Genomic DNA, 22,610 nt, shown 5'->3' on the forward strand with positions numbered 1-22,610 from the left:
CGCAGAATCAATGTCCACAAAGAAGAATGACACATTGTTTTCAGAAAAAGCAAAGCTTCCCCAAGGGATAACAATAAAGCTCCAATCTCCAAGCTCGATCGCAACAACCCCTCATGTATGGCAGCACACCACTATCGTCTTTGGATGCTTAATCGCAAGCCTGGAAGGTTTCAAGGAATGAAAGTGCAGCAGGTTGTGGGAGTGATTGGTTGATGACAAAAGAAGAAGTGAAGGGAGAGAAAGTGAGAGATGAAAAAGGGAAAGTTGCAGTATTGTACATAAAAAAGGTGCACACATACATCGGTCATTGATGCAAAGAGATGAATGGGGGAAAGTAACGGATGACGAATGAATTGCTTCGGACTGAGGTTTAATTATTTTAGTAGAGCGCAAGGGTGGCAAGGAAAGTTGGCGAGATGTCACAATACTTTTGTGCATGCAGTATATAAAAAGAAAGGGCGGCGAAGCAAGTGCGAAGTTTCATCCAGTGTACCAAATAGAGCAGCAGGCATTTCATTAAAGGCCTGCTTGAAGGTGGCCAGACGTGGCAGAAATCTATACTTCATTACATGTCCTCCATCTCTGGGAACTGCTTGCGTGTGCGTGCCTGCATGCGTGTGCATGCGTGTGAGACAAAGCAATTGTCGTGGGGAGTGTCTTTGCTTGTGTGTGTGCTTAACCTTTAAGAACCCTGAAGAAAAATATCCGTATCCCAAAAACTATTGCAAAATGAAATAAAATAATATATAACAAATATAATCATATATTTATATATTATACATAATATATAACATATATTTGTTCCTCTTTAAATGAGTCTATCTTCCAAAATGATCGACTGAAGCTAAATTTGTTTATAATTTCAATAGCAATGCATACTTGATTAACATAGTAAACAGTGGATTTACATGTGGTCAAAACGTCTTTAATCGAAAACTAGCCTCAGCATAAAATATGAAGATGAAATGCTGATTATATTTTGTAGACTTTGCACCCATGAAACGTTTTTTTTCCTCTGAAATGTCTGTAAATGAATTGAAGAGGTGACTTTGCTGCATGCTTTGAATGGGAAAAACCATTGACATCTAGGGGACTAATTAAATATTAAATATTGAAAGTCAGTAGATGTCAATGTCCGAAAAATGGCTTTAAAAAATATAATACATCCATATACCTTACCAGTTTAAGTGAGTTAAACATTTAACAGTAATTCAGCCGGAAATATGCTGATCAAATATAAATTACATTTTGGTTACTTTAACTTTAATCTATGAATGAATTCGTTTATAAGGAAGAGTGTGGACTATTAAGAGGTGTAATCATTTTGTTTCAAGGCATCCTTGTGGAAAACAGTACAACACATGACTTTTTGCGACATGCTTTGAATAGGCAAAAGGTAGCGGGGGACAAATGAAAAAATTAGAAATTAAACTCTTAAGACGATCAAAAAATAATATTGTTAAGGGGACATTTCTTGACACTAGAAACAAAATGTTGAATTGTTTTCGTGTGTAGCTTCGCCATTTTAGGTTGATTTAAGAGAGGACACTTCTAAACTGCTTTCAAAATGGAATATCCTCTGGAAAAATCCACCTTTTGTCATTCAACACCGCCCACAATTGGCTAAAAAAATAAAGCCCACAAATTGTCCCCATGAATACTGAATTGGTAGCATTTAAAGCATCTGAATCAGCACTCACATAAACCACGTTGACGTAGTCGTCATCCGACAGTGTCTCCAGCATCTCGCTGACGGACGTTCGGATCAGTTTGAGCGTCAGGCCGGAAACGCTGCCACTCCTGCAAAAACCAGACAACAACATCAGTCTGCTAAACGAAAGGAGCCCAAGGGGCGTGTAGAAGTCGAGAAATGAAATATGATCAGGGTAAATTATAAGGGGACAGATCAATGACGTTAGCGTAACTCACGCGTCCACCAGGATGAGCATGTCTTTGGGCGAGGCGGCTCCTTGGATGTACCTGCACACACACTTAACCAGTAAGCACAGTTGTACGTGGATTTACGGGACTAATCCATTCCGTACCCTGCCATTAAAACCACTCCGCCTACCAACATTTTCTGTGACATTTTTTAGTAGGAGAAATAGCACTGTGCAGTAGCTTGCTGTATGAAAACATGCACTAATAACATGTTTTCCTTCATTTTCACATGGGGGGATTTGTTTAGTGGAAACAGACGAATCGGTACACTGTTTGTACAATATTTTTGTCTTTTCCATTGCTCCTGCTTTCTCAAACTAGCTGATCACAACCTGGTGGCTCTCCAGTCTGTGTACAAACCTCTGGTCCGCAGGCAGCCAGCTGTGACCCGCACGGTTCAGAGATGGTCTGGAGAGGCCGAGGAGGCCTTAAAGGACTGCTTCAGCACAACTGTGTGGGAAGTATTCAGCGATGCTCATGGGGAAGACATTAGTAGTCTAACGGACACTGTTACAGACTATATAAATTTCTGCATGGAGAACACCATACCCACCAGGACAGTAAGGTGTTTCTCCAACAACAAACCCTGGATCACACCAGACATAAAAGCTCTCCTGAAGGAGAAGAGGAGGGCTTTTGCGTCAGGCAACATAGAGGAGCGGAGGACTGTGCAGCGCCAGCTGAGGAGGAGGATCAGAGAGGGGAAAAGGTCCTACAGGAAGAGGATGGAGGAGCAGCTGCTGCAGAATAACGCCAGGGGAGTCTGGAGGGGCCTGAAGACCATCTCAGGCCACGGACAACCCAAGACCCGGACTGAGGGGGACCTGCAGTGGGCAAATGAGCTGAATCTCTTTTTCAATAGGTTCGATCAGATGCCTGTCTCCACTCAGTCTCTCCTGCTGCAGTCTCCACCTACTCCTCCTGCTGGGCGTGTCACCCCCTCCCCTCTTTTCTCCACAGACTCCAGCTCCCAGCTACACCAGATAGCCACCACTCCTTCCTGTCCAGCCTTGGCCTTCACAACATCTCAGGTGAGGAACCAGCTGAAGAAGATGAAGGCGAGGAAGGCAGCGGGTCCAGATGGCATCAGCCCCCAGCTCCTCAAATCCTGCGCAGACCAGCTGTGTGGAATTGTCCAGCACATGTTCAACCTGAGCCTGAAGCTGGGCAGGGTCCCCCAGCTATGGAAAACATCCTGCCTGGTCCCGGTGCCAAAGACCCCCCACCCGAAGGAGCTCAACAGCTTCAGACCGGTGGCGCTGACGTCTCACCTGATGAAGACCCTGGAGAGACTGGTCCTTGTCCACCTGCGCCCCCTGGTGAGCTCCTCAATGGACCCACTCCAGTTCGCATACCAGCCTGGCATCAGTGTGGATGATGCCATCATCTACCTCCTCCACACTTCACTCTCCCACCTGGAGAAGGCGGGGAGCACTGTGAGGATCATGTTCTTTGATTTCTCCAGTGCTTTCAACACCATCCAGCCCACCCTACTGGGAGACAAGCTGGAGCGGGCGGGGGTGGCGCACCACCTCACCACATGGATCCAGGACTACCTCACAAACCGGCCACAGTATGTGAGAACACAGGACTGTGTGTCTGACGTGCTCCTCTGCAGCACGGGGGCCCCACAGGGAACTGTCTTGGCTCCCTTCCTGTTCACCCTCTACACCTCGGACTTCAACTACAACACCCCTACCTGTCACCTGCAGAAGTTCTCTGACGACTCTGCGATTGTCGGCCTCATCACAGGCGGAGATGATCGGGAGTACAGAGAACTTACTCAGGGTTTTGTGGATTGGTGCCAGCAGAACCGCCTCCTGATCAATGCGGGGAAATCCAAAGAAATGGTGGTGGATTTCGGTAGGCGCCAGCACTCTTCACCTGCACCAGTGAATATCCGGGGAACAGATGTTGAGAGAGTCTCAACTTACAAGTACCTGGGTGTTCATCTGAACAATAAACTGGACTGGTGCGACAACACAGACGCCCTCTATAGGAAGAGTCAGAGCAGACTCTTCCTACTCAGGAGACTGAGGTCTTTTGGGGTTCAGGGGACACTCCTCAGGAACTTTTATGACTCGGTGGTTGCATCGGTCATCTTCCAGGGAGTGGTCACCTGGGCAGGCGGCGTCTCGGCCCGGGACAAGAAGCGGCTGGACAAACTGGTCAAGAGGGCCGGCTCTGTCCTGGGCTGCTCCCTGGACTCTGTGGACTCGGTGGGGGACAGGAGGATGTTGGCCAAGCTGTCATCAATGCTGGGCAACCCGGACCACCCCCTCCAGGGCACCCTAACAGCACTCCATAGCACCTTCAGTGACAGACTGTTACACCCTCGCTGTGCAAAGGAGAGATTCCGCCGTTCCTTCTTGCCTGCTGCTGTCAGACTCTTTAACAAGAACATTGTGTAGTCTCTACAAACTGGCGGTCATTAGTGCAATTGTGCAGTCCTGCACCTGAGCTCGTATCGTGCAATACCCAATATTCCCCACTACTGTAATACCGTGCAATACTCAACATTCCCCACTACTGTTAGTCTAGTTTTATTTTTATCCAATGCTGTTCCTTACATTTCACTACAGCACTGCAGCACTGTCACTTAGAGTATTTTTTCCTCTGTACTATGTACAGGCCGAAATGAGTGTTCCTCATATTTTTTATGTAGATGTAGGTTGGTGTGTATACACATGTGTATATACACATGTTACTGCGTATATCTACATAGGTTTGATTCTAAATGTTTGCCGTCAATGTTATACATTAATGGCCACATTATGCCGCCGCCCCTGTGTGACCTATATCTTTGCTACTGTAACAACGAAAATTTCCCCACTGTGGGATCAATAAAGGCATTCTTATCTTAAATATACTGTATGTTTAAATGCACTTGTATTATTTTAAAAATGTGTTTAAAGTCATCAAAAATAATTAAGTGTTGTGAATTGTATAAAAAGATGCCAAAGGAGTATTTATATACAGGTAGTGTATTTCTACTTTGCTAATTTCACTTTTTGCGGGGGTGGTCTGGAACTGCGACCTCTTAACTTTTTAAGAGGTATACTGTTTAGATGGACCTATTGAGTGTATTATAACATCTTTTGACCTTGTAAAGACCCTATTAAACCGTATTCCAGCAAAACTCTTCCAGAGATTGCTTTGTGTCGTCACCTTCATATTCAAACCAGCGAACCATTTTGTGGCTGCCAAGCAGCAGGCAATGATGTAGTATGATCTCTTACCACGGTCTCCTGCGTACATCATACAGGTCAATTTTACTGGGAGTCTTGCGAGCATCCATCCAGGGAGACGCTGCAGGACATGAAAAGTGTGTTGATTACACCTGTCTTACGCAGCGAGGAGATAAAACCACTAATTGCTTATTTTATTTATAACACACTCATCATTTCAGGCTGGGTGACATACTTCATGGTGAGAAAAAAATGGCAGATTTCTGGATGCCATCTTACATATCATTAATTTGCAGAGTCCAGAATATAATTCATGACAAGACGTGCGGACTTAATTTAATTTCTTTGACAATCGCGAGTTTGGTATTGGTGTGGGGGAGTATGAAAAATGAGCACGCATGAGAAAGTGAACCCGCTCTTCATGCATGCTAAGTAGTATTTAAAAACACAGTGTAATAAAATAATCAAAGCCAGCGATCATTCCGGAATATTGCACATCAACGTCTCCTGTGAGGCCATACAGACTATGCCATGAATAAAAAACACGATGAAGCTTAAGCATAGATGATTAGTTTGTATAGGGCTGTCTTGTACGGGATTTTTTATTGAGCCTTTGTGAGCGGTGAGATGAGCATATTGCAAACATGGTGACTGTTGGGTCAAGGTCATTTGTGTAAAAAAGCATTCAAAATACACCAAAGTAAATTGTGTGTACCGTAGTCTGAAGCAGAGAAATCTGTTGATTTGAGCTGGATAATATATGCAGTGTATAGACAGAAATACTGAACCATTTGGCCATTCCACTGAGAGATGATGAAAATGTAACATGGAAAATGGAGCAGGAGCTTGACAGGCATTTCGTTGCAACGTCCGCAGTGTTGTGAACGCTGCATCAGTCCGTCGCGGTGAAGAAATAGCTCAGCCGAAAGGCCAAGTTTTTGATTTAGCAGTCGAACTATGATCCTACCCTCACCTTTGGTCACGAGCTGTGGGTCACACCCGCAAGAAGATCGCGGGTACAAGCAGCCGAAATGAAGGATAGGAGGGAATCAGAGTATAGCCACTTCTTGTCCGCTTGGAAATTAGCCAGGTAAGATGGCTCAGGCATCTGGTTAGGATTCTGAAAGCTTCTCTGATGAGGTACGTTCTTTTAGTAAGCTACTTTTTTCTTTACTTTGATTTTGAATGTCATAAGATCTTTTGGTTGTAAGTACTTTCAAATATTGCATTTTTGTTTTAATTAAGGCAAAGCAGATTGAGTTACCTTGTATATGAAATGCGCTTTCTAAACCAAGCTACCTTGCCTAGTCTTGCCTAGTGTGCAACTAGTGCCCTGCAGTTATTGATTCATTGTTTGTTTGTTTAACCAGGTAAAGAAATTGTCAACAGTTGCTCATTTACAACGCCAACGGGGAGGCAATTCAGGGTTCAGTGCCCAAGACACTTCAACAACAGATAGTGGGATCCGACATTAGAACCGCTGACCTGTCGGTCACTGGACAACCCGCTCTAGCAACTGAGCCACAGCCACCCTAAATGTAGTAAAAGAAGGTGCAATCATTGGCCAAGACTGAGGTTGGCTGTGACCATTACCACAGCAAAGCAGCCCTCCGTCTCGCAGATCGACAGGCCTGTGCTCATCTGCAAAATTACCAACATCGGGTCCAACACGCCTCTGTGCAGTTACACCACAGGCCGGTCACAAATAGAAGCATATATGTTCCAGCTGGGAATCAGCTGGGCCAAGTGGCTGGGGAGAGGCAAGTCTGGGCTTCTCTGCTTAGGTCGCTGCCACCATGACAAGCTGAAGAAAATGGATGGACGGAATATGGAGCAACTCTGTACATTTCAACCTACCTACTGGGTTTTCTAACTTCTTGCTCACTCTGTTTACCTTCCAAACCATCACACTCTTTCACTACACTGAAAAAAATGGTGTTGAATTTACTTAATTTTATTTTGTCAGGAGGTAGCACAAAATAAAATCATTTGGATACAGATATATTTTAAGTAGATATATAGTCTACTTTAAGAAATTATCTTGAGCCAGCTGACTATATTTTGCGCAACCACCAGAAATTATAATCTCTTATAATCTCTCTGTGAATGTAAAAACTTCTTTCTTACTTTCCTTTGCCTACCTGGGTAGTAGCGGGCCAGACCGGTAGCACTTCCAAACACCTGCCAAAGAAGCGTGGGATCATCCTCTCTGTTTTTCTTAAACACGTCCTCCAGTGCCTCGGTCCAGTTCAGCTCATTCAGAACAATGGTTGCTAAAAACAAAAGAGAGGTTATGATGGACCGTTTCACACAAAGCGAGCACCAGGGTACTTCCACGTGACTACTGCTAACTTGAACTGAAAAGAATGACTCCAATGAATCTAGAAGAACTTGTGGGTAAGGTCGATAAATTGGGTGGATGTTGTAAATGGTTGTACAAAGAAGATCGCAAGAGTGCCTCTGAAACGGGATGACTGGGATGCAAACCTTTGTCATGTTTGTAAAAGACATTTTCTCACACATGAAGAAAATGAAAATTTTGGGGTAATTAAGCAAAACAGTGGCTAGCCTGCTAGCTAGTGTCAGAAGTATGCTAGCAAAAACAGTATGTCTTTGCCATAAAATCTTTTAAAAATAAATTTAACATACCCTACCAGACATATAACACTATTCAAATCATTTATCCTGTTTTCTCAATTGTCCCATATTTTGGTCAAATTTTTTATTTTATCCTATTTATTTTAGTTTTTTATTGGTGCAATCACAGAATAATTGAGCTTTTATAACCTCCAAGTATGTGTGATGCTGGTTGAAAATGTCTATGAAGAGACCAAGATAAACACCTTAATACACATTGTTGTAATTCCCCAGGTTCTGCGAAGTGAACAGAAACGCGTGGATATTTTTGATGAATACAAGTATTCCCACACAAACATGAACCTGTTCATTTCTACCTTGAAATAACTTGATAAGTGAAATAGCATCTACGTGTGTGTGTGCGCGTGCGGATGTGTGTGTTTGATAGCATCTGATTTATAGTGTGTGTTGTGGGAGGCAACAGGCATTATGGATGCAGTGACACAGCACTTGGACAGGCCAGCCACGTAACACTCACAATGATGGATGAAGGGGGACGCAACATTGGGCGCCCCCAAACTGGATCAGCCTCACACTATACACTCTTTTTTCCCCTTCAATTCTTCGTCATTTTTAGTCTGCTTTCCTCCACTGAGGACATAATATTTGCACGCGTGCCTCATTTGCCTGACAGTAGGGATTATGTTAAACATTGCATTATTCAAGTTATACCCGGCACTTCATTAGGTATGTCTTTAGAGCTCTCCTACAAGAGCTGTATAAAACCCTGTGCCTTTACAAAGATAATAATATTCAGTTGTGTCTAATTTTGACTTTACACTATGTGTAAATGTCACTACTAATGTGTCAAACACATCAATAAAGACAAAGACAAATCCAGGTCCAGAAAGTAAAAACCCTGACACAGTTTTTTTTTTTTGGTTTCACAGGTGCTTCACTTATCCGGCATGTAACGAGTTTCCGGGGCATGGAAGCAAATAAATGGATGATGCAATATCAGTGAATAAAATGTGAATAAAATGTGATGTAACGAGTGTGTTGAATTTTTAATCCCATGCTTTACTTATACGATGACATTATTATTATTATTCAACATTTTTTAATGGCCTTTTGAGGATGCGGCATGTTGAACAGCACCGTTAAAAACACTTCCATACTTTGTACCGTATGTGTATGGCTTTTTGGTCCTAATTTTGTCACAAGCAATAACCTTCTCGGTTTTGAATTTCTATATATGTTAATCAGTGAAATAGTGGGTATTTATTTATTGTATGGATTGTGATGTGGTGCATTGATGTGCAACACCACCGTTTGCATGCACGCCTCTCGAGACAGCAGTTAATGAACCCTCCATTTGCCAAGAGTGGCAATTTTATTGTTTTTAAATTGAGACATACGTGTGTGTGCGCGTGTTTGTGTGTGTGTGCGTGCATCTGAGTGTGTTTGAGCGTGTGCGAATGTGCACATTATGCATTTACCTCATTAAGTTCAGAATTCTAAATGGGGTGAGATAAAATAGCACTATAGCCGGTGGTGCATAATGAGAAAAGTTCAAATTGCGTGAGGCTAAAAGTAACAATGGCGCTATAGAATAAAATCGCTTTGCATATAGTCAGGATAATACATTTTCCCGCATGAACTCTGCATTGAACCCAGAGATTAAGTCATAGCGCAAGTGATGAATAAGATGACTAAACGACTGCACACTGCAACCAGAATAATAATCGCTGTCGTCGGGCCGCAACTTCTTTGGTCATAATTTGGTAAATTTCAAATGTTTTCAAAAATCTGTTAGTCCGTCCACAAGTGTGGGTGTTATTTTTTTACAAATTATTGATCTAAAGTGTTGAAAATGGCTTGCTCTCTTTGATGATGCAATGTCACTGAGCAAACAAGGTGTTTTGGGGTCTCCTGAAAAATGATCATGTTGGAGGTACAAGAAGTGCACCGGACCCCAGCATTAAGGTTAATAACTCTATGAGCCATATATCTCTTTGTGTGCCTGTATAAGAGAAGAAATCAGCTTAGAAAGAGCTCCTTCATACATATTTGCCTTTTGTCAATCTCATTTTTGGTCCCCACACTACAAGTGGTGATTGTCTAAAAAGAAATTTGTCATGTGGGGCATTCGAGATGTATGACCCTCAGAATAGCGTTTCCCCTGATTTATGGTCCCCAAACCCTATGAGGTCCCCGAAATGTAAATGTGTAAACATGTTTTTGTCCCCATCGAGCAATGAATATCAGAAAACAAACACATCATTATGGAAAACATGCGTGAATGGTGCGTGCCATCGTTTAAAAACATCCAGCTTCATAATAACTCCCTAATGAAAATAAGGGGTCTCCTGATTTGTGGTCCTCACAGCGCAAGAGGTCACCAAGAGGTGTCTTTTATTTTTTCATATGGGACAAAAACAACAATGTTCAGAATGGCTTCTGCCATTATATTTGGTTGCATTCCTTATGGGAAGATGGTTTATGGTCCCCACAACCGAAGAGGTCCCAAAAATATGAATAAATAACATTTTCTTCCCATAGAATAATGGATAAACACAGAAAACACGCATTGGCAGAAAACGTGTTTGGACAGAATGAACCACTGCTTAAACAAACAAACAAACAAATACATACATAAACAAATAAATAATCAGCTTCAAAATAACTTTTACATTCACATAATGGGGTTCCCGATTTGTGGTTCCCACACCACAAGAGGTCCCCAAGACGTGCCTTTTATCATATTGGACAATGTTGAAAAAAAAACAACAACCTTCAGAATGACTCTTACACTCATGTATTCCCTATATCCCTTATTTGGAACCGATTTATGGTCCGCGCACTCCAACTCCTTATTTCATAAAATGGGTTTCCGGATTATACAACATTTTGTTATGAAAACAAAGTTGATTTTCTTATTTATTTTTCTTTTGTTGAGAAACATTTAAAATCAATAAATCTTATCCGAGATGTATAGCAATTACAATAACAATTACACTCCACCCCACACTCTTCCCTCACTTAGCAAAACAGATGCAGCGATTGTGATGTGTCCGTCATCTGCTGAATTTCTGGTTTTACAGCAGACCAGTGCGGTGGGGGGTGATTTCATAACCCTGCCTCACGCTTTACCCAGAAAATCCAATTTCACCCCCTGGCTGAGAAAAGGCTATTCCTGGAACATTTATGTGGTGGGGATCAAATTGGGCAAATTGAACCCTCAACAGCGTACAAATGTCTTCTTTTCCCTTCAGAGCACACAGAAAAATATGGTCTGTGGTGAAGATGGCTGTTCGTTGCAAAAAAAATATGCAAGGACGGGGGTTGGTTCACATGCAGACTGATGTGTGTCGACAATATTTTCATCACGTGCCAAATGACACACCTCTAACATTGATTGCTTAATGCTTAATGCAGAATTTCCAATGAAAATTAGTTTTACGCACACAGAAGAACACACTGTATATACATTCCGAATATCTTCTACATTCATGGCAATGGATTTATCTGATGGGGACCAGATTTCTGGTCGCTGCACTGTAAAAGGTCCCCATGACAAGACTGTGTAAACAGACATTTCTCACATGGGCTACTCTGGAAAAAAAAACCTTTCCTTCAAAACAAATACTCCAATCTTGTTTAGCTATTTTTGTTATGGACACATACACATTTTTTACTTAAATTTTTTACACCTCTCCCATATGCGCTCACCAAATTCCCAACAGGTGCATATGTGTCCCCACTACACTAGGATGACAGCCAAACGTTGATATTATATCATATTAAATGGTGGAAAAAAGTATCAGCGCTAGCTGACCTTTTTGTTTGAGAATTCATTCAGATTCAAAGTCCCAATACTGCAAAATATACATTCAAGATGTACAATAAAATGACTACCAAAAACAAAACAAAAAAACATGTCATGGAAATTCACACCTGCAGTACATTGAGCTCAATTTATACTATGCAATGTCCTTGATATTTGGTCCCCACAATGCAAAAACTCACCAAGATATGACTGTGTATACAGACCTTTGTCCTCGTTGAGCCATCAGAACATCCCTTACTCCTGGATAGAATCCAGCAGCTCTGATATTCATTACTTGGAAGCCATACACGGCATCTTTGTGTATTACGTGTATTATGGCACCCGGCCCAGAATATAACCAGGGATTTGTCACAGGAATGGCAAAAAAAGACAATGCCACGACGGGTTCAAGCCTAAGCTAACAAACAGGCCCTGAACTTTCAGAGATAGACAATGGAGGACACCTGCCTCCATATGTCCTGTTAAGCGTGAAGTCCAACAAAAAGGTCAGGGATTTAACCTTGGGGCCAGACAAGCCCCACAACATGACTTTAACCCGTTCCACAGACCCCTTCCTTTGTGTGAATGCTGACACAACACATTTCACAGATTTCTAATTAATGAATACTGCATGTCACGGTGCCACACAGTCGCTGTCACGTACATTAGAGCTCACACGCCGGGAAAATGAGTTTACTGACCAATACAGTAAAGCTAAACAACTCTGAGGACGTGACTCAAATGTCAAATGTTCTCACTAGATTTTTTCACCATAATGTCACACGTAACTCTGGGTGGAAGCAGCTGGCACCATTAGTGAACAAACTACTTACACGTTCTTTCACCGTTCGATGCAAAATATGGGTCAAAAGTGACCTGGCTCAGTTTAAATGTTCTATATCTTTGCAATGAATCCGGGGCGGTCGAAATCGGGATCGCAGATGGAAGCCCGTTTAAAATTAGTACCTAGTACCTATACGGGTACTATTTGTTTTCCCCCCAGATAAAAAGGTGAATGACATACGATGGAAGGGTACCCACACTGCTGACGGATGACGAATGACGGACGCTCAATTTATAGTAAAATACCCAGCTCTGGATTTAATGATGTCATATTCGTACACACTGTGATACTCGTGTTTCTGACATGAAAGCTGCAATGTGTGCAGCTATAAGTTACATTTTTTTGCTGTTGTTTTATTTTGGTGAAAACATTCACGGGTGTTTTGTTGTAACCCTGTTACACCAACAAACGTATGGGGTGGAGAAAAACAGAAAGAAAAGAGCTACTCTGCAGTGGAAAGAAATAAGAGAGAGAATTTTTAAAAAAGCACCGGAGCCTTCCCACAACCATTGAGCTATTAAACATTTAAATAGTGTTCATAACAGAAGATATGACCACCATAGCTCAACTGAAAGAATACTCAATGGCCTAAATGTATTGAAACCACTGAAGTGTCGCTATGAAAGATAGGTGCACTTATTGTGTTGAATTATTGAATGGAATGTGATTTGCTGTTTCCCTTGGATATAGTGAAATGTCATTCTTGTTGATGGTTTGTCATTTTTATGAAATTGTTGAACTAAATTGACCCTTTTTATCCGACACAGGAGGAGATGGATTTGGTTAAAACCAAATTGCTCTTGCCCTCTATTTAAGCACAGTTCTTTGTTATCTTTTTTAGACTATACACAAGGACACATTCTCTGTCCTTTTTTTGCATGTCATGTGTACTCGTTAGGTTTTTGTTACCACCAGCCCTGTTCCTTGTATCGATCAATCAGCTGCCTCCAGCCTCTCGTGCCTTTCCCAGGTGTGCCTCATTGCCTCGTCAGTTCTCTAATATTTAGTTCCCGGTTCCTGACAGTTTGTGTCGGGTCATGTTAATCAAGTCATGTTACGTTTACTGTGGTTTTAAGTTTACTCCCTGACTTTCTTTGTTACTTTGAACCTAGCTTTTTGGGGGCACTTTGTTAATATAATATATTTTGTAATTCCAAATACCATTTTTTTCCTTCCCAATTTCTCCTGGTTCTATGCATTTGGATGCACCCTACGCATGACAAAAATGGTCTCTTATAGTACAAATGTTTCGGTCTGGCATAATCCAGAAGCCACAGTTCATGGAGGAAACGCACACAAGCATGGGGAAAACATGTGGAGACAGACAACCTTTCACACTCACATCATCAATAAGAAGGAACTGACCCCAAGTAAGGAGACTAAAAATAATAAATTTCTTAATACCAACTATCTCAAACAGAGCGTCATTGTGTTCTGCTTTGGATCATTGTCCTCTATTAAGCCAAAGGCAAATTTGGAAGCGGCACAAACTGCAACGACATCTTTTAAATGCAGATTTTTGTGTGTGTCAGCTGTATCCATGGTTACCGTGTGTGTATGTGTGTGTGCGCGTGTGTGCACTCACAGCCATCATAGATGTCGGTGGGGATGTGTACGGCCGTGTGGCTGTGGTCTGTGAGGCGTCTAAACGACGGATCCTCCTTAAAGTCTGGCCGGAGTCGGGATTTGCGTCCCTCAGTTTCGTTTGAATCCAGCTGTTGAAGAAAAACATCAAAGATTATTGCCCTGGTACGATTTATATTTTTATCACCTTGCTCGAGAAGAGGAGAAAGGGTATGTTTTTTTTTTTTTCAATGACAGCAGCATAGGAATGACAAAATGTGAAGAAGCATGCATTGAGATGTGGAGGACGGAGGGAAACGGAAAGAGGGTGGGAGCAAGAGGAGTGCGTGTGAACACTTGCTTCCTAATTAAGCAACAATACAGCTGCCCCATCTATCTCATCTGTCAATTAGAGGAGAACCATGGCAGGAACCTCTTCACCTGTAAAATAGAAAGGGTGCGGGGGCGGGAGGAGGGATGAATTAGAGGCAGCAAAAGAAGAAGAAAAGAAGAAAGCCTTGAAGGAGAAGATGTTACATGAGAGCAAAGTGGTACAAGATGAGCGTGAAAAGCACGGTTATGGAGGAGGGAGGTGAAGGATGCGAATGTGAAAGGGAGGTCAATATCTTGACTAACGCACATCTGAGCTGCTTGGATGACAAAAGTCTTGGGACGCATTTATCGATTCATTAATCAATGGGGGATTATTCATTTTGCTTATTGAATGGGTCTTTGCATCTCTTATGTTCTATACTAACACCGTATTCTTCTTTTTTTTTTTGCATTATTTTACCAATGATACAAACGATACCACAATACAAGCAAATGTGTGAAAGTTTATCGATATATTGAACCGTTCCCACTTATTTTTACACGTTAGAGAATTGAGAATAGCTTCAGAACGAATCTATTAACTCTGTTCAACGCTCAACTGTCTACGTAGTGTTGTAAAACTCCTCTTGTTCCCTCACTGCGGGAGCCGTGTGGCATTATGTCCCCGCAAGATTTAAAGTACGGGTATTTTTTTTTACAATAATGAGTGAAAATAGTTAGGTTAAATAATAATTAAATTAAGTCTGTTTTGTTAAAAAACCATTTGCAGGAACTGGTCAGTCACTGAGCTAAATGCATGCAGATTAATTTCCGTTTATTTAACAACTCAGTCAGATTATCATTTTATTTCTTGCATCACTCATGGTTCTAAGACCTGTGTGAAAGAGTTTGGGAAGATGATGTAACAGTCATTTGCTTTTATAAAACATTAAAGACCTTTTGTCTGGTCGGAGTCAGCATTAGTGCAGTGTAATTGAAGTAGCGGTATGTTGATGTTGTGGTTTATGACACCGAAGTGTTTGGTAACTCAAGCCGGATGGCATTTTTGGGGATTTTCTAAAAAGTTGTGATTTTGGAGATTTGAGGACATATGACTACTGACTAAATGTGTTAATGCACTTTCATCCAATATAGAAAGCTGATATATATAATGTTTTATCCGTTTTTCCCACCAAGTTATGAATCACATTTTCTTTAGTCATTTGGGTTGACCGTTGAGTACAAATTCCCACACAGCCGACATTTTGTAAAATTCCTTATCAGAGGAGTGTGTCCCAATACTTTAGTCCGCGTACAGTATCGGTCGAACAACCAGAAACGCTTACGTTGTCCTTGGAATTGTAGTATGCAATTTCATCATCCTATAAACAAGCACATGATAGAGGAAAAAGTCACCATAATTTGAAGAAAATAAAATAATGGCTTAATTCAGCATAACGTCACATACAGACATGAGGGCTCTCCGAATGGGGGTTCTAATGCGTCATGGCGTGCAATATTTACTGACGGGGCTGCAATCACTGTAAACGGCATAAAGTTGGGCAGCCATAATAAAGCAATGTAAATTAGATTTGTTTGAATATTTTCTTTGAACATAAAAACACATTTAAAAGACCGTGTAATCACGTACAATCAACACTAAACTTCAAGACTTTAATCCCAGCCCTTCTCCATATTCGGTTAATTTACAGTATCCTGCTTCAGTGATAGTTACTAATGTGGCTGAGTCCTACTGTCTTATTCTTATTTTTGTAATGTTTAGTGAAATTACTCAATTTTATGTAATCATTGCCACAAATCTCTACACATTCTCAATGCATGCAGGGCGGAAAAAAAAAACACTTTTTCCTCACCTCATACTCATCTTTCCACTGATGTTTCATCTGGAACTTCTCGGCTGCTGTAGCCAGTTTCTAGAGGAGAAGGTAGGATGACAAGGATTTGAGTCTGGGAACTAAGCAACATCCACTCAGTCATTGGGCTGCGTAATTATTGGAAATGTTCACAAAAAGCTGCAGACACGGACACATTACTATCATCCCTCCCTCGCGCAGCTCAAACTGTCCGGGCTATCAAGGTCTTACAGCAGTGTAAGGCAAAAGGCCACGCTGCACAGCATAATAATGTCAGAGTGAAAAGGTTTTACTGCCTATGTGTGGGTGCATGTGTGTGTGTGCGTCGCAGCCTACTGAAATGGCACGTCGCTGAATCACGTCAAAGGCGGGTGAATTACTGACTGAGCGCTTGTCACTCAATGAAGCCTGCCAAATAAAGGCTGGGAGTGCCACTCTTGTTATCCGTCCATTTTCTGTAGCCTACTACTTATCTTCACTAGGGTTTCAGGTTAGCTGGAGGCTATCCCAGCTGACTTAAGGCGAAAGGCAGGGTACACAATGGCTGGTTGCCAGCCGATTACATTGCACATGGAGACAAACGAGAATTCACACTCACATACAGACACAGAATGTTGAGTCTTGAATTAACTTAAGAAGCTACACTATACTTTATTATATTTCTTGGGTTTAAAGTATTCCTTTGGAAATCAGTGGTTCTGCTATAATGATTGCATGGGAGACCATCTGATGAGAGAAGGGACAATTAAAAACTAATGGATAATCATATTTTGAATAGAAATGACCGCAAAATGACAATAGTAGCTGCTCAAATTGGTTTAAGTTACCATTAAACACAATGAAGTCCGAATTTTAAAGGAATGACCGTTAAATATAAACAAAGACTTCTACTGTACAGTCTTGATCGAAGGATCCATACACCCTGTTTACCAGTCCAGTCTGCTATATTGATCTAACAACCCACTAGAATCATAATGTCAAACTCACTTTCATTGGCGGTGGTTTGGTTGGTTTGGTTTGGTTTCTCTCAGAGGGCCTTTATGAATTTAAACATAACAAATGCATACTCATCTTATCATATTATTACACATCCACATTTGTCCTTGTTCATTATTGTGAAAATATTACGCGCGAGCATGAGGGTTGAGAAAATAGACAAAAAAAACTCACTGTGGCTGAGCAAAAGCATTCATCATATTTCCAAGTGTCTCCTCAGTAATTTTTGATACCAACAGCACACTGCTTGTATTTGTCAAATCCTTTCAAACAACTCCACGCTTCAGTGACTGATCCAAAGACAGACGGGTGGTGGTGGGGGGGATAGAAGATTACAAGGCACACTGCTGGCCCAGCCAACCCCGAAAAGCATGAGCATTTTACACCAAACCACAACAGGCACAAAAAAAAATCATATATATATATATATATATATATATATATATATATATATGATTTTTTTTTTAAATATGTAATTCCTTCTTAAATCACTACACATATGAAGTTAAAGCATGATCCTCTTAATGCAGTTTGTAATATGATCATATGATCGTCTTATCACATGAGCTTCTAATTTGTATGTTGTACTGAAAACAATAAGGCAATCTTTCACCTTGCTGCTGCTGCACTGGAGCAAACTATACGTGCACATGCATATACAAATCTTTACAAACACACACACGCCTCAGTGGAGAGCAGACGGACATGCTTGTTAAAAATTCATGACAAGACTTCTGGGAGATATGAAGGAGGGTGTGTGTGGGTGTGCGGGTGTGTGCTTGTAAGCGTGTGGGGGGGGGTGTTCGTGTGTGTGTGTGAGTGAGGGAGAGACAGCAAGAGGAAAGATAGCCTAATGAGCCTTTCCCTCACTATATATCTCTTTGTTCAACACACACAGCTTGAATTTGATTAAATTGTGTCGACTTTTTCAAGTTTGTAAATTTAATGCAGTCCAACAATTTGGTGGTTAATCAAACTTCCGTGTGAATATATGCACCAAACTTCAGAGTTCAAACCAGTGTCATACATGATATCACTTCACCTATCCTGGCATTTTTCTACACACGCTGGACACCTTTGTGGTCAAAAATACCTCATTAGCTACCATTAAACCCAATCTCGCTCTCATTACAACTTCATATACAGACATATAAAAACTCAATTTTAGCATTTCATTTTGATGGAAGGTAGTGATATTGCACATCTTTAGTGCAATTTTGGAGAAAATTCACAATATTTTTTTTTTTCAAATCAAATCTATTCCTCGCCATTGCTTGAAACCAACCCTTGCGATATGTGGACTCTTTAGCCAGAGCGGGTCACATAAATATATTGTGGCTCTTGGTGTTTTTTTTCTGTGGAAAACTGTTAAAATTGCTCTTTGAGTATTTAAGGTTTCCGACCCCTATCTTAGACTCTTCCATGAGATCCTACAGCCGATAAAGCATATATACGGGCTTAATTGGGTTCCAGAAGAAACAATCCAATACAACAGCGAGATAATAGAGAAAAGTCCAATCTCACTTACTGACATGGTGAGGCTGCTCCTCAACAGTTGTGGAACTTGTTAATTTGTGTAATAACAGTAAAGCACACTTTTAAAGCAGCAGGCCCTGGAAGTGTTACTGCAAGCTGTCATTTACGCAAATTGATCGGCGCTCCCTCACAAAGAAATAAAGCAAATTTCAGCAGAGCAACAATTGAGTTAATGGGCGTCCCTAACTGGCCGCCTGTAACGATCTCTCTGTAACTGCTCATTAGTCTTCCCCTCTGTGATTGTAGTGTAGATGGCTCAGCTCCTACACTGTAATGAGTCCACTCCGTCACTGCGGCTGACCACTGGAGACCCGAGGACGGGCAGGCAGTTTGGCTGCAGCTTTAATGGGGAGGAGAATGAGAGCTAGATTCTAATCTATGGCTGTTTGAAAAGTGTCACGGAGGAAGAAGAATCATGCAGAGCAAGCAAAAGAAATTCACTGCAACTGAGAAGTCTAATGTGATGATTACAGTCGCTGAGAGGAGCACATGCTTCGTATAGTGCTGAATGTGTGGCTGCTAGAAGGCAGATAATGGCGTACGTGGCACTCCATTCGAATGTAGGCCAAAAAAAAAAAATGTCGCCGACCACTAAAAACAATTGCTTGTTGCCACACCAAACCTGATTTTGACAGGCTCAATTTACAGTAGCAATATGACAAGAATTTCCAAAAGTGAAAGGTTGGAATGGCAATGTGACTACAACGCATCAAGAATGTTAACAATTAGTTAACAAAATATATTTATGTATTTTTTTGTACTTTTAATTATGTGAAACACATCGAGATACCTTGTTTATGAAATGCGCTTCAATATTCGATTAATTGACCATCAGTTGCAGACAATTCTCAAAATCCTTCAACGGTTAATGCTCATCTTTTGTCCGTACATGAATTTTACCGAACACCACGTGTTTGAACATCTATTTTTCCTCAGTGGATTCTTGAAATGTCCTTTTTTCTTCAATGTAACATACAAATTCCACTAAAGTATGAGAGTACTTTGTAGAGATCAGATTTTTTTTTCTCCCCTGGGGCAGATCCCTGGGCACCACTCGGTCTTGTTCCCATGGAAATGTTGTAGTATTTCAGACAAAAACATAGACATGAATAATCTTGATAATATACATATTCTTTAAATGGTTTGAAATGGTGTCATGCTAAAGCATTTTTAGGGTAACTCATCTTTTCCAGCTTGTATTGCTGGAACATAGTTCAGATCTCATATTTAATGCAGCGCTTAACTCTCTTTGTACCATCTCTCACAAAATCCCCACGAGACATTTAGCATCGTGAAATAAGACGAGCACGTATAGGCTGGAAACACAAGATCAGCTCGACGAAACCCCAGACTCTCTTGTGTGAATGCAAAAAAAAAAAAAAAAAAGGCTCATAAAGCCTGAAATCAATGGTCCATTCAGTGCATGCCGCTTTCTCCCTTACACAACAAAGCAATACTCGCAAAGAGCAGTAATGGCCTAAAAGATCATTAACACACAAACATGCTTGCATTCCCTCCACCCACTCACGTCCATCCACAGTTGGGATTTTTTTTATCATCGCGAGTCCATAAAAAACATAAAATAGGAGGAATAGGACCGAGTGGGGGCCATCAATATAAGAAGCTGAGTAGAAGTCAGTCCAGGAAGAAGAGAATGATACGGTTTATTGATTAATGCAGGGCAAAGAGGAAAACACCTCATTAAAACCTGAGAACAAACACACAGAAAACCTGCACTAAATAAATATCTTGTTCTGCACGGTTGAAGAAACGCGGCAACTGGATTATTCAATTATTCACAAAAAAATGTAAAAAAAAGGCGAGCAAGGGAAAATCAAGAAGAGCGAGCAGAGAAAACGCGTCGCACATCAAACGTTGAGGTCAGGGCAGATAAAGAACATGTTGATTTTTATATTCCACTTTGATAGAGTGGTGTGGCAAAGGGCCAGGGAGAAGGCCACAGTGGAGGGAAGTTGATATATATTTTTTTAAAAAGTGAGGCGGTCTGGATGCCCTGTGGGAGGGCCTCGCTCGAATCTCCCACAGGAACATTGGCAGCTGCTTCTGTCTCACGCTCCAATGTCAATGCTGTCTACCCCTGAGAACATCTTGTGGTATAAAATGTCAGCCAAAGGCTCATTTATAAATATGTATCCGTCTATCCATCCGTTTTCTACTTCTTATCCTCTTCACTGTATTGAGACGATCCAAGCCGACTTTGGGCAAAAGACGAACCGCACCCAACTGGTTGCCCTGTCAGTCGCAGGGCACAAAACAGGCCCTCTCACATTCACACCATCACTGAGTGGGAAATGAACCAAAGCTGCCTGCCCTGAAGTCTGGAGAATGCAGCAATGCACATTACGCAGTGGTTGACAATCGCCCCATAAATCAGTTGTCAGAAACACTAAAACAGTCAGAGCCATTTTGGCCTCTTACCACAAAAAAAAAAAAATAACACCGGCAGAAACAAATACCTTTTGACATCTAAAATAGGATTAACGCCGCACATATAGTTTTTGTTGTTGTTGTTGTTGTCATTACCTGTATGATTAATAAAAACCAGCATGTTGCATTTATGAAACCAGTGAACTGTTTCAGAACACATCAAATGTTGTTTCTGCATGTTACCAAGACATTTTTTAACTCTGAAAAAACATGCTTGATTGAACTATCAATGACTATTTCAGTCCCAAAACTTAAATTATCCACCTGCAGTGAACCAATAATGCCACCTGCTTCTGTGTTCCATCATCATTTTTCGATTGCATGTGGAGCATACAATTAGTCATCAACTTGAGTTAAAAAGTACTATTTCATTTAACTATGTATTTTGTAAAATAATGACCAATATTTATTTTACGTGGTTAATCTGATTTTTGCTCCTGAAACTCAGCGTACGGCGTCGACACATCAGGGCTGAAGCCGTTCTCTTCATTTTCACACAACAGTCATCCGTGAAGTGTGAGCAATGTTTGATTTTAATACAGGTGATGTAGCACATATCATTAAACAATCTCTTTTCTTCCGATTTTTTTCCTTGGATTTATCCATGGTTTCCCTAACAGGGGTCGAATAGCTCAATAAATCTTGGCGCCAGGTGTAGCAGACCTGGTATAAATGACTTGTCCACTACCTCCCTTCTGAGCTAATGAAAAATGTCCTCTTTTGAGGCAAAAGTCAGACCAGCTTTTTGAGTCATGAAATCTAGGCAAAGACATAAATTCCCACATCGGGACTGTGTAATAAATCATGCGCATAATATTCCAGATTTTCCAGACATGTGCGAGCGTGTGAAACAAGTGTTAGGAGGCAAAAAAGTTTGTGCGAACAGAAGCTCTCATGATTTGATCAGATCGTTATTGTTATGAAATGAAGGCAACATATGTGAGCATAACTTCATGATGCTGTCCATATTGCTTCTGAAAACAAATACCGTAATTGCATTCCTGGTTCATTGTTTACTATTCATCATCTCTGAAAAACTCCACAGTTTGATTTTTTTTTTTTTTGTGCTCCTTCTGAAACCTAAATTAGGTGTTGAACAACCATATTGTGATTAAAGTCGAGTCAAAGTTGATTAATCAATGTTAATCAATAGTTTTTCAGCACAGTACAGCTTTTCGCAAACAGACCGGTAACCTCTATTCTCATCCACAACCATCTTATTTTCCTACTAATCGGTTCAACTAGTCAGTTCCTTGTCTAAATAAAAAAGTAGTATGGGAGTCATAGTGACAACGGGAGTCATAGTGACAGTGGGACTCGACTGAAAGACAAACTTTGTTGGGGAGGAGCTAAATTTAGCCCCAGTTGTTTGCGGAAGTTACGGAGAGTCTTCCAATCATCTGTCAGCCAGATATTTGTAAGTTCAATGTTTTTAAATTCGTTTGAAATGATATTAAGGTGGTTTGGGTACATAGTTTGTCTTAAGCTTTTGGTTTCAATTG

At 41.1% G+C, this 22,610-nt stretch overlaps 1 protein-coding gene across 3 annotated transcripts in view; it reads right to left on the minus strand.

Moving 5' to 3' along the window:
• The window catches only part of LOC147148968 (voltage-dependent calcium channel subunit alpha-2/delta-1), a 73,470-nt gene that overhangs the window by 34,324 nt on the left and 16,536 nt on the right, over positions 1-22,610 (minus strand). For all 3 annotated transcript variants that reach the window (XM_086027747.1, XM_086027748.1, XM_086027746.1), the window contains exons 4-10: positions 16,129-16,188; positions 15,601-15,636; positions 13,965-14,094; positions 7,271-7,402; positions 5,181-5,250; positions 1,930-1,980; positions 1,701-1,800 (exon numbers count right to left, since the gene is read on the minus strand). In XM_086027747.1, coding sequence (XP_085883873.1) covers positions 1,701-1,800; positions 1,930-1,980; positions 5,181-5,250; positions 7,271-7,402; positions 13,965-14,094; positions 15,601-15,636; positions 16,129-16,188 — 579 coding nt within the window. The remainder of the gene's footprint in view (positions 1-1,700; positions 1,801-1,929; positions 1,981-5,180; positions 5,251-7,270; positions 7,403-13,964; positions 14,095-15,600; positions 15,637-16,128; positions 16,189-22,610) is intronic.

This window comes from Filicampus tigris, chromosome 4 (assembly GCF_054856515.1).
Source record: "Filicampus tigris isolate MCC_2025a chromosome 4, RoL_Ftig_1.0, whole genome shotgun sequence".
Classification (NCBI taxonomy): domain Eukaryota; kingdom Metazoa; phylum Chordata; class Actinopteri; order Syngnathiformes; family Syngnathidae; genus Filicampus; species Filicampus tigris.